At 41.9% G+C, this 13,049-nt stretch overlaps 1 protein-coding gene across 11 annotated transcripts in view; it reads left to right on the forward strand.

The window, feature by feature from the left end:
• The window catches only part of PLCB1 (phospholipase C beta 1), a 689,597-nt gene that overhangs the window by 517,605 nt on the left and 158,943 nt on the right, over nt 1-13,049 (forward strand). For all 11 annotated transcript variants that reach the window (XR_009762119.1, XR_009762120.1, XM_061622530.1 and 8 more), the window contains 4 exons: nt 123-207; nt 2,648-2,772; nt 6,063-6,217; nt 11,944-12,108. Coding sequence is in view for 9 of the 11 variants with exons in the window: in XM_061622530.1 (XP_061478514.1) it covers nt 123-207; nt 2,648-2,772; nt 6,063-6,217; nt 11,944-12,108 (530 nt within the window). In the remaining 2 variants the exon portion in view is untranslated. The remainder of the gene's footprint in view (nt 1-122; nt 208-2,647; nt 2,773-6,062; nt 6,218-11,943; nt 12,109-13,049) is intronic.

Here is a 13,049-nt window from a genome sequence, read left to right on the forward strand (position 1 = left end):
CTCTACTGTGCTCTTGTGGCAGCCCTCTTCGTTGAGTCTGCATACGCTATGCTATGAATGTTTGTATATTTAATAGCACAAAACTTAAATCTGTTCACCTTTGTTTTCTTTTTAATTTGCAGAACGGAACAAGAGTTTTGAAATGTCTTCCTTTGTGGAAACCAAAGCACTTGAGCAGCTCACAAAATCTCCTGTTGAGTTTGTGGAGTATCTTTGAAATTGAGGGGCTGGGGGAATACCTTATAAAAACTTGGTCACACCTGAGGAAAGGAGGTTGCTGATGGTCGATTTGAGTCAAAGGACCATAGTCTATAGCACCGGTTTTAAGCACTCAGTCAGTGAAAATGTTTATTAATAAATATATAACTTTTACACAACATCTGTTGGACTCCATAAGACAGGTGTATCATGGAAATAAATGAGGCTTCACCTTCTAGTTGTTGCCTTGATTTCATCTACTTCAGATTGTGCTCTATGTGGATAGCTTTTACATTACTGTTTGGACAATATAAATTTGATTGCTGACCCCTCTTTATGTATGCCATTGTTGTTGCGTGTTGCCTAGCTAAATGCTAGCTCTTTTCCTAGTGAGCTGCAATGCAATTCAACTTGTACAGGTTAGTAGCAGTGCATGCAGTGGGGCAGAGCTGGAGAGATGACATGTGTGCTGCTTACCTGGACAGGGCTGGGATGGGTTGGTAACCTGGGGCTGTATGATTGCCCCAGCAGACACTGGATAGATGGTGCGAGTCCTGCCGGTACAATTGTGTGGCCCTGACCTCACCCCCATCCCAGCCTCATCTTGGTAAGCATCAGAGACTCCAGTGCCACTACTGGTATAGGTATAAATCCCTGCAAAAATGTAGTACTGACTGTTGTGTTCTTCCTTCTCCTGATGATGTTGTGCATGAGTTCTTTCAACAGCTCAGTGGCAGACCACATTACTGACATGCAGAAAGTTTCATGTTCAATCCCTGGCATCTCCAGTTAAAAGGACAGCAGGTAGTAGATGATGAAAGGACAATTTCTGCTAAAGATCCTGGAGAGCCACTGCCAATCACAGCAAACAATACTAGACTAGATGGATAGATATTAGGGGCATGCACAAGTCCCACGATTCTCCCTGTATCTGCATTTGTGCTTTTGAAAATATTCCAGTCTGTTTTTGAGTTGTTCTGTCTGCTTTGAGCTACGATTCCAATTATGAGCTGCTCTGTGTAAAAAAAAAAAGAAAAAAGTCTGTGTTTCCCTGTTCACCCTTATGGGGAATCTAAAAATGGCTGTATCTTTTTTTCCCTTTTGGAAGAAGCAGATGAAATTTGAGGGCACAGGAGCCCCTCCAAGCCGGATTAAGCCTGCCAAATTGCAGGTCCAGAAGCTTTTACTGAGGGAAGTAAAACAGATTCACTTTCCTCCAAAATACTTTTATTAGGCCAGCTGAAACTCCAAAATCCATATTAGCTTTATGTTTTTGATGGGTGTGAGTGGGATTTGTCTCTTGCTTTTTCTTACTATAAAGTAATTAAGAGGTGGCTGAGTGGGATGTATTCTTACTTTACATTTTTAAAAAAACTTTGCAGCTTCACACCAGCCAGCTTAGCTTTCCTGGTGCTTGTTTGCATTGTGAAGAGACAACATCCACTAAGTATTAAAATGTTAGGTTGTCCTTCATGCTGCCTGTGGAGTACAGAAGAGCTCCAGAGGATTTTTTTTAAGCAGAGCAGCAGATTTTTTTTTAAAAAAAGTTAAATGAAGCTCTTAACTTTTTAACCAAAAACTCAACCAGATCTCTTCATTGCTCCACAGATGGCATTTAGACAGCTTTGCAAAGTCCATGGGCCAAGAGAAGAGAAACATAGAGACAGAGAGAAAGAGAATGCACGCAAAAAGAGAAAGTACAAAAATCCAGAGTGATGGAGTGATTCAGAGCTTTTTTTGGAGGGGGGGTCCTGATCCAACTCAGGATGCTTTATAGATATCACACTTCAACTCAGGGAGCGGTACAATCACCCCAAATCACTCCATTCACTCCCTTATTTAGCCCCAACACAGAGCAGTTGCAGATCCCTAATAAATAGCCTGACCTGCTATAAATGGGCTTGCAACCCAATCGAATTACTGTGGAAGTATGGACTAATTGTATCAACTGGCCTGTACATGCAGCCACTATCATTTCACAGCTATCATAGCCCCTTTTCAACCTGCTGCAATTCTATCATTGCTATATGGAAGCACAAGTTCATACACTTGGTGCCTCTAAGTAATCCTCATGGTGTCATGAGTCTGCTGAAGTTTCTCTGCAATGAGTAGGAACTGTTGATAATCTCACTTTAGCTACCATCCATTGACATCAGAGCCTTTGGCAACAAAGAAGTCCTTTCCTCCTTCCCCTTCCCCACATAGACCCTGCTACAACCATTTCTGCTGCACCACAGCCCTACAAAAATGCAGAATCTTTGCAGATAATGAATCTGGGGCGTCCATTGCCCTGCTACCTACTAGCTGATAGTATCTGTTGAGAGTGTACCAAGTACCAAATAAATCAGATTATCAGCTATTGTAAGTAATGTGTAGAATATTTATGTTTAAAGCTTCAAGCCAGGTTAGCTTTTCCAGTTGTATTTTATCTTAACCACTCACAATTTAGGTATAACAAAATGCAGCTGAGCCGAATTTATCCAAAAGGGACACGTGTTGATTCCTCAAATTATATGCCTCAGCTCTTCTGGAATGCAGGCTGTCAAATGGTTGCTCTTAACTTCCAAACTGTAGGTAAGTATCCACCCTACTGCTTGCTTTAGTTGTTGTGCATGTTTTCTGGAGAGCTGTGATGGTAACAGAGCTGAGTTAGAAAACTAGGGAGTTGCATGTACCCTTCTGCTGAAGCTATTAGTCCCTTAACATTCTTAACTAAAATAAGCTACATATAGTTCACAACACACTGTTTCTTAAGCAAATGCCCACTATCATTTATTTTAACTGACTGTTGAAAATCACCCTTTTAAAGATAGAGTTCTTTTTTCAGTGTTTATCCCTTAAGCTTTGACTGTTTAGCAAACTTGTCTAACATTGGGTTGTATCCAGTGTTAATCATACTTAGACTAACTTGGGTTCATTAATTTCAGTTGTCCACTCTTAGAATTTAGTTGGATACACCCACTAATTGAAATTCCAGCTCTGTAGTGATATTAATCTGGGAGAGGATATTAATAAGAACAGAATATTTGATTAGGTAAATATAATTAGTGTGATGGATATGCATAGTAAGAAACAGATTTTGGGGAGTGATTGTTCATTTGGTTCTGTTTCTTGAATCAGAATGCTAAAATCTCAAATGCAATATAGAAGAAAACTGTTCATTCCTATAGTTCAGCACTATATTCAATGCCTTTGTAAAAGATACCATTGTGGTCATTACTGAACACAGATGTGGACGCAGATTTTCCAAAAAAAGGCCATAGTATGTGAAATGAAAGCACTTTCTCTCCTATGAAAAGCTCTGTTTATTTTAATAACATCTGGCAGCATGGTGAGCAATTATAAATCAGTGGGAAGCTGCAACTGCCTCTCAAGCAACTCATGTTACCTTTGGTTGTCTATAGCAATTTTCTAGTGAAACAGGTGTTAATTATACCCCTACAACCAAATTTGACCAGAAGCAAAAGATAACTGATGTTCCTCTTGTGTAGAAAAGCAGCAATCACATAGCAAACAAAAACTGCCTTCAACATATATTATACAGCCCCGAGAGTGGCTGTATACTATAGTAAGCATGCAGTTTTTGCATTCCATGATGTTAAATTGAAAATACCTCCCTTGCCATTCTGATGCTTCCCTTAAGCTCATTTCAAAACAAAAACTTACAAAACTTATAGTCCTGAACACAGAAACGCTTGCTTAACAACCCTCTACATTTTCATGGCGATACACAAAACAGTCAGAGAGAATTGAGAGTTCAAAATGTAAAAAGAGAGAGAGAGAAACCAGACTCCTTTTGGACTTTTTCCTCATAATTGGTTGAAATTAATTAAAAATCAGCCATGTTCACAGAGTACCTGTAACTGACCTTGCCGCATACTCTGACCTTCATTGTCTGCAGTTTAAAAATTTAAAAAATGCCTGGCTGATTTTTAATTAATTTAAGAAATTTAGCCTTGAAGTCAGTGATCACCCTGGGCATGCTCAGTAAGAACCAACCCTCAGCGTTCTAAAAGCCAGACTCACAGCTGCTGGGCTTGCCTAATCAGAGGCCACACCCACACCAGACCTTTATTTCACTTTAGACAGTTACGGCTTCCCCCAAAGAATCCTGGGAAGTGTAGTTCGTGAAGGGTGCTGAGAGGAGATTACTGTTCCCCTGACAGAGCTCCAGTGGCCAGACTGGTTTAACAGTCAGCTGCTCTGATTGAAGGTCTGTGAGAGGAACAGGGCCTCTTCTAGCAACTCTCAGCACCCTTCACTAACTACACTTCCCAGGATTCTTTGGGAGAAGCCATGACTGTCTAAAGTGAAATAAAGATCTGGTGTGGATGTGGCCAGGGACAGCTTTGTTTTAAATTTGGGTAGGAGACTATATGTGCCTGCTGTAGAATAAAAAGGTGGGGGAAATGCTGAACAACGATACTGTTCACAGTGTTTTCCTTTTGGAAAAGAAAGGGGTTTCAAAGTGCTGCTATACTTCACATATTCACAGAAACAGAAGCAAAAGAGAATGATTTACTATAGGAAACGTCACTAAAATTGCAAAGTAAATCCAACATATTTAAAGTGACTATCTGAATTATATCAACCGTTTTAATATTGTTGCTTCCCCCCACTAAAACAAGATCAGCACAGCACATGTCTTGTTTCTGTTATTTGGGCTGATTGCAGGTGTTGCCAACACTCACCATATGCTCAGAGGCACATGTTACCAAATTCTTCCAAGCTACACAGGAAGTGGGTTGGACTGTGAAACATCAACCCAAATTGTGTTTGCATTTTGACAAATTTATAGGGCAGTCCAATATCTCAGAGAAGAGGTCAGGTCTCCTGCTCCCCTGGTGCATTCACTATAGGTGCCCAATTTCCCTGCTTTTTAAAGTTTGATAGAAATATCTGTGGGCTTTAGGTACATTCTTAAACCACAAGGTTTTTTGCCTATTAGTGAATATACACTAGGAGTATAAATAGAAACAACTGATTTTATTAAGAGCATGCTTCCTATAAAAAATGTCATTGTGCCTTTTTCAGCTTTATGAAAAGCATTTTTGCTTCATGCAAAACAGAGTGTAATGATGACTTCTTATTTTAGACATTTTTTTCCACTTGTCAGTCTCTAATGTAGACAGAGAATGGGCAAAGACAAAGAGCTCACGTCACCCAACCCATAGCAGCTTTGGTTATTGTCAAGCACATAATCAACAATATAATGTGTGAAACTGGAAGATTAGTGATGTAGTCACAGTCAGTGCTTTTTGTGTGTGTGGTGATACTCGCTGGTACAGAGGACTGGCACGTCTTTTTTTGTTGGCCATAGCAGCTATTTTGTGTTTGCCACCTATGGCATGTTTATCAAGATATGAGTACTCATACCTCAGGGTTTTTTTAACCAAAAAAAGCACTGGCCACAGTAGTTCCTGCAATGGTGGTGACACTTTGGATGCTGCCATCATTAGAATGGGTCACACCTTATACATCTATTATTTATAGGTGCCCAAGATACGGTTTATAAAGTGCTGTGTGAACAGGCCACAAAAGAAGCACAAAATAGTGTATGTGGAACAGAGCTTGGACAAGTTACTTTTTTGAACTACAACTCCCATCAGCCCAATCCAGTGGCCATGCTGGCTGGGGCTGATGGGAGTTGTAGTTCAAAACAAGTAACTTTTCCAGGCTCTGATGTGGAAGTGAAATCGAGATGGTAATCATGAGCATATAAAGAGAAAAGGAGACCTCTAGTGGAATTTCAATATTCTTCACTTGTAAATGGACTAGAAAACTGTTAATGGAACGACAAAGAAATTTCAATGTTTGACCTGTCTCATGACATAACCGTGAACTTTTTTATTTTTGTTGGTTAGATTTGTCTATGCAAATAAATATGGGGATGTATGAATATAATGGCAAAAGTGGGTACAGACTAAAGCCAGAATTCATGAGAAGACCAGACAAGCACTTTGATCCATTTGCTGAAAGTATTGTAGATGGAATAGTAGCAAACACTTTGTCTGTGAAGGTATGTATACAGTTGCTACTTAATGATTTTCATAATAATGAGCATCCTGAATATTAAACAGCAGGATAACTTCTTATGCTATGCTTTGTACTTGGGTGTGGGTTCCTAAGTAAAATATACTGCATCAGTTGTGAAGGCAATGTCTATATAAGTTGCAGCTTTTTCCTTTCATATGACCAGGAAAGGATCTGGTTCCTATTTCTATGCATATTAACCAGATAAGCAGAAGTGGAGACAAGGGAGCTGATAAACACGTTGTGTGAGAGAACAAGGCACAGCTTGATTATCTAACTCGCCTGATAGTTTGACATGTGAGAATCATTGCATTAATCTACAGCTCAATCCTGGGAGAGGTGGGGAGGGAATGAGTGGAGTAGCATCTTTACCCAGTTAGGTCCTGCTGCCATTAATCATTGCCCTTGGGGTGCAGCAGAACCCATTTGAGCTGCTGGTCTGGCAAAGGATGCCCAAGCCCCTGGGGCTTCCTAAGGAGATTCTCCCCCCAAAATAATGGCGGAGTGTCCCAGCTTGCTTCCCTTCCCTCAGTGCTGGATTCATGCCCAAAGCAAACATGATTGTAAATCAAAGCATAACACTAAAAACATGACAAAAGAAGGAATCATTATGTGAAAGGTAGGCCACCTACCTACCAATAGGCTACCTCAGCCAGTTGGTACTCCAGCAGGAAAAGAAAAATATTCCAGCCCTGCAACCAATGGCCAACATATCCCCATTAAAATGAACAAGCATACCCAGCATCCAAAACTGGTGGAAGAGGAAAGGCACACTGAGGAAAAGAAGCCACACTAGAGGTAGGACAGAATTGAAAGGGTTTTGCTACAGTCCACTGTTAGCCTCAGCCTACACAAAGGCCAGCATCACACATGGACCTGAGAAGGAGTGATCCAACTCACTGGTTGGAAAATTGCCAGAATTCACTAGTCCTTAGGTGAACTCCTAAATATGGTGTCCTGGAGCCCCATTTCCCCATCTCCTCTGTCTCCACTCCCCACGCTTGGCAGAATGGCCATAAATAAGCCATTGACTAAATTATGGGGGCCACTACATACATAGTGGCTATCCTGGTGTCATTTTATAAATTAGTAATTTGAAATGATAAAAGCATTATCGAAAATTTTATCATATTCTGTATTTCTCCATCCAGTGAAGCTTGCATTCTGACAATAATACATGGTACAGGTTGAGGTCATGCAGCTGAGAAAATTGTTAGCATAAGTGAAACAAATTAGATGCCCTTCAATTTACTTATGTACTATTTAATTACATGTGTTAGTATTGCAAGCACAGAATAGGAAGGCAGATGATATGCAATGATATACAGCCCGAATTCTGGCCATTGTCCAGAGAAGCATACTTCCACACTCCTGTTTTATACCGTTTATCAGCTGCTCCCACAGAAGGTTCTAGCAACATTTTAAATACTTCTGAGTTATTTGGGGGGATTTTAGATTTGGGCACGCAGGCCATTAAAAGAGTTGAAAATAGTGCTTATATTCTGCTTTTAAGCAGTTCTGTGCCAAACCCCAGATTCTGTGGTAATGTAAATTTCAGTTTGGCGCGTCTTTTGGAGTATTGAAAAAAGAATGTACATGTGATTACCACTCTTCATAGCAGCCATTGCAACTAACTGCATAATATATATTATTATGTATATTATATAATAATATACATAAACTAGTACATGTTTATGTTTGTCTGGATTGATTGATTGATAGCTGTTTTGCCTAAACAGTTCTTTATAGCTTGAAAGATTAGAGAGAGAGACAGAATCACATCACCTATTATGAATTTCTTTTTTCAAAATTTCCTTTTTATTTTGAAATAAAACAATATTGAGACAATAGGCAAAATAATGTCACAAAATACTAACCTTTCCCCTTACCAGATCATTGGGGGATCTCAACATTCATGCTGAGGCCGCTTTATCTGGAGCAGCTCAGGACTTCATGACCTCCATGACAGCCATGGGGCTGTCTCAATTTGTTACTGGCCCTACGCATGTGTTGGGGCACACTCTGGACTTGATTTTTGCCACTGGATTAGGGGATGGTGATCTGAGAGTGAGCGATTTTTCATCTATTCCTTTGTCATGGTCAGATCACCGCCTATTAAGGTTTAGACTCACACTGTTTTCTCCCCTCTGCAAGGGTGGAGGACCAATTAAGATGGTCCGTCCCCGGAGACTAATGAATCCTGAGGGTTTTCTGATGGCTCTAGGGAATTTTCCGGCTGATAGAATTGACGGTCCTGTTGAAACCCTGGCCATGCTGTGGAATACGGAAATGGCCCGGGCAGTTGACACGATCGCCCCGGTGTGCCCTCTCCGTTGCAGAGCTCAATTGGCTCCCTGGTTTACTCCGGAGCTAAGAGTGATGAAGCAAGAAAGGAGACGGCTTGAGTGCAAATGGAGGCGAACTCCCGACGGCTGTAATCATGCACTTGTGAAGCTCTCTACCAAACTCTATGTGAAGGCAGTGAGAGCAGCAAAGAAGCAATACTTTGCTGTCTCTATTCAGTCATCCCTTAACCGCCCAGCGGAACTTTATAAAGTTGTCCGGGGACTTTTACACTCTGGTCCCCAGGACGCAATAACACCATCAATTGCCCGCTGTAATGAGTTTGCGCGACACTTTCGTGATAAGATCATGAACATCCGCCGGGACCTTGACTCCATTATTGTAGCAGTTGATCCTAATGAGGTGTCCAGAGCACAGTCTTGTCCTGTTTTATTGGATGAGTTTCAGTTGGTACAGCTCGAGGATGTGGACAAGGTGCTTGGACAGGTGCGGGCGACCACTTCTGCTCTGGATCCTTGCCCCTCATGGCTAATAAAAGCTAGCAGGAATGGAACAGCTGGCTGGGCCAAGGAGGTGATTAATGCCTCTTTACGAGAGGGAGTGGTCCCACCCTGCCTGAAACAGGCGGTGGTGAGACCGCTCCTAAAAAAATCCTCCTTGGACCCTGATAATTTGGACAACTATAGGCCAGTAGCAAATGTCCCATTCCTGGGCAAGGTTCTAGAGCGTGTGGTCGCTCGCCAACTCCAGGCTCTCTTGGATGAAACTGATTATCTAGACCCATTTCAATCGGGCTTTCGGCCGGGGTTTGGTACAGAAACGGCCTTGGTCGCCCTGTATGATGACCTCTGTCGGGAGAAAGACAGAGGGAGTGTAACTCTGTTGGTTCTCCTTGATCTCTCAGCGGCGTTTGATACCATCGACCATGGTATCCTTCTGGAGCGACTTACGGATTTAGGAGTGGGAGGCACTGCTTGGCGGTGGCTCTGCTCCTATCTCGGGAATCGTCTCCAGAAGGTGATGCTGGGGGAACATTACTCGAGTCCCTGGGTACTGCAATATGGGGTCCCGCAGGGTTCAGTTCTGTCCCCCATGCTTTTTAATATCTATATGAAGCCGCTGGGTGAGGTCATCAGGAGTTTTGGAGTGCGTTTCCAGCAATATGCTGATGATACGCAGCTCTACTACTCCTTTTCATCTTCGTCAGGTGAGGCTGTTGATGTACTAGACCGCTGCCTGGCCGCGATAATGGGCTGGATGAGAGCTAATAAACTGAAACTCAATCCTAACAAGACTGAGATGCTGTTGGTGGGAGGACCCTCTGCCCAGATGGTTGACGTTCGACCTGTCCTAGATGGGGTTACACTCCCCCTAAAGGAACAGGTACGTAGTTTGGGGGTCTTATTAGATCCGCTCCTGTCACTTGAGGCTCAGGTAGCCTCGGTGGCACGGAATGCATTCTACCAGCTCCGGCTGGTAGCCCAACTACGACCCTATCTGAGCAAGGAGCATCTTGCCTCAGTTATCCATGCTATGGTAACCTCTAGATTGGACTACTGTAATGCACTCTACGTGGGGCTACCTATGAAGACGGTTCGGAAACTTCAGCTAGTGCAAAATGCTGCGGCCAGAGTTCTCACTGGGACAAAGAAATTTGACCATATAACACCTGTCCTGGCGCAGCTGCACTGGCTACCGATATGTTTCCGGGCCAGATTCAAAGTGTTGGTTCTTACCTATAAAGCCCTAAACGGCATTGGACCGCAATACCTGATGGAGCGCCTCTCTCGCTATGCACCTACCCGTTCACTACGCTCGACGTCGAAGGCCCTTCTCCGGGTCCCAACCCATAAAGAGGCCCGGAGATCAACAACTAGATCTAGGGCCTTCTCGGTGGTGGCCCCCGAACTATGGAATGCCCTCCCAGACGAGATACGCCTGGCGCCTTCTCTGTTATCTTTTCGGCGCCAGGTAAAAACTTACCTTTTCGCCCAGGCTTTTTAAATTTTGTAAATTTTTAAATATTTTAATTTAACATTCTAAACTTAATATGATCTTAATTTATAAATCTCAATGGCAATTTTATTAATGTTTTATAATTGTACTATATATATATATATTTTCCACACTTGCTCATATTTTAATTGTGATTTTATTTGTTGTACACCGCCCTGAGAGCTTTCTGCTATAGGGCGGTCTAGAAATGTAATAAAATAAAATAAATAAATAAATAATCATCTTTTAGAGAAATTCTTATATTACAGAGAAAAGGTATAGAATTGTGGAGACTAAAAGTATACAATTTGCATAAATAGAATAGAATTTATTGTGGAATCCATACGAGCACAGGAAAGAAAGGACAGAGATAAAAATTGCCATTGTTTATTTCTCATTTCCAACTGGATTTGATTGGTGGTAGGGGAGGGGTGTTTTTCCTTTTTACAATGAAAATATGAGGGAAATGTTTTGTATTAAATTTTCTGTTCTCTGTTATCCTTACATATTAAGGAACAAGTACATTAGTTAGTGCCCACCATTGCACTGCAGTGCAGACAAGCTCTGTCAGTGCAATTACAACTCTTTTTAAAGAAGGATAAAATTGAGATGAGTGTGCATTCACAGTACATTTGTAACAGATTTGTTCTTTAGCTGCAAGTCTTAGGGTTTGTGTAGGCTAATACTGCATCGCTATCTGGTTCATGACGTCAGCAGCCCTCAGGTATTTACCTTCAGGAGCACATGGGACCACTGAGCATGTTGATAACCCAGCTGAGATTGCATAAAGGTGCCCATAAACTGTTATCTGCACAGGGCAAAACAGGTCTAGGCTGGGGAGTATGTGGCTGCAGCGATTTGTGCAATCACAGCAGTCTACAGTGGATTATCTCGGTCATATAAAACACAGTGGTGCTATGCTTACTTGAAGGTGGAGGCACCACTTCTTGCAGTCAGCAGTTCCATACAAACCAAACTGTGGAGTTTTGTCAAAGGAGGCAGTGATGGGCACCAACTTGGATGGATTTAAAAGAGAATTAGACAAATTCATGGAAGAAAAGGCTATCAACGGCTACTAGCCATGATGGTTATACTCTGTCTCCATAGGCGGGGGCAGTATGCTTCCAAATTGCAGTTAATGGAAACTGCAGGAAGAAAGAATGCTCTTGCACTCAGGTCCTGCTTGCAGGCTTCCCATGAGCATCTGGTTGGCCACTGTGAGAACAGGATGCTGGACTACATGGGCTATTGGCCTGATCCTGCAGGCTCTTCTTATCTTCTTATGGAGCAGCCAGCTCCCAGCACCCACATCCTGGTATATAGATTCACAGTCAAGGATTCAGTTCTTGGATACGTTGCAATCTACTAAGCCATCTGCTGATCACATTGAATGCCTAAGTCTTGCCTTTCTAGATCATTTCTGGACAGTTACTTTCTGACAAAAAAGTTGGGACATATGTAGAAGTGGACATGTTTGGTCTGCCTGTGGACACAAGGCGAAAAGCTCTGAAAACCAAGACATCACAAGGCAATGCTGTGAACCCCGTATGGGAAGAAGAAGCTATCATTTTTAAGAAGGTAGGCTTTTGATCCTGCTTTCTTGTTTCCTCAAAAGAAAAATGTTCACAGTATTATTAGTTGTGACTTCAGAAAATTTGATATTTTTTTTAAAAAAAAATCCTGTTTGCCCCAGTTCTCATTCCCTTTGAGTCAGTGCCTGAGAGCACTGTTTTGCTCTCCTACTGTCTCTTCTTCCTCAGGGGGAAGGATCCAGCATACGGCCTCTCTGAAGTGGAAGAGGTCACCATCATCCAGTTCTCCCAGTATTGATCACCGTACCCCTTATTCCATATCTTACTGGGCAATGGCCTTGTGATAATCGCAGGCAAGCTGCATCTTACACGAGAGACAAAGCCCCGCAGAGTGAGAGTGCTTGGGCTAAAGAATACTTGGGAAAGAATAAAGGAACTCATAAGCAGTCAGTGGCTCAGTTTCACATAACACTCTAAGCCAAACCTCAGCACTCAAAGCAATTTTACGCACATTATTATATAATCTTTACAACATCCAGGCTAGGTAAGCTTATATTACTGTCCCTGTATTGCAGGAGATGGGGAGGGCTGAGAGGTGAGGCGGGCTGAAGTTAAGAAACTGACTTGCCTAAGGCTCAGCTAGTCAGTTGGCTGAGATAAGATGAAGTGGCAACGTCTTGGATCACAGCTCATTCTCTTAGCCAGTGCACTCAGCAGCTCTCTACATACTATCCGATTACAGAGATGTGAAAAGTGCCCTCTGAGAAGGCAGGTGTGTGTTTTCCCCACCAAAACTAAAGATAATTCTGGGGAGATAATATAAAATATGTTAATTTTTGTGTGCCAAATATAAAAATAAAAACCTGCCACACTTTGCTTCTAACAATAAAAGAAATTATAGAGGAAGAATGAAAATCCATTGCAAACATGTTTAATGTAATTGTGTAAATTCATGTTAGATTATTTGCCAAAGCAAACAGGTATTGA

The sequence above is a fragment of the Rhineura floridana genome, chromosome 4 (genome assembly GCF_030035675.1).
Source record: "Rhineura floridana isolate rRhiFlo1 chromosome 4, rRhiFlo1.hap2, whole genome shotgun sequence".
NCBI classification, from domain to species: Eukaryota; Metazoa; Chordata; class Lepidosauria; order Squamata; family Rhineuridae; genus Rhineura; species Rhineura floridana.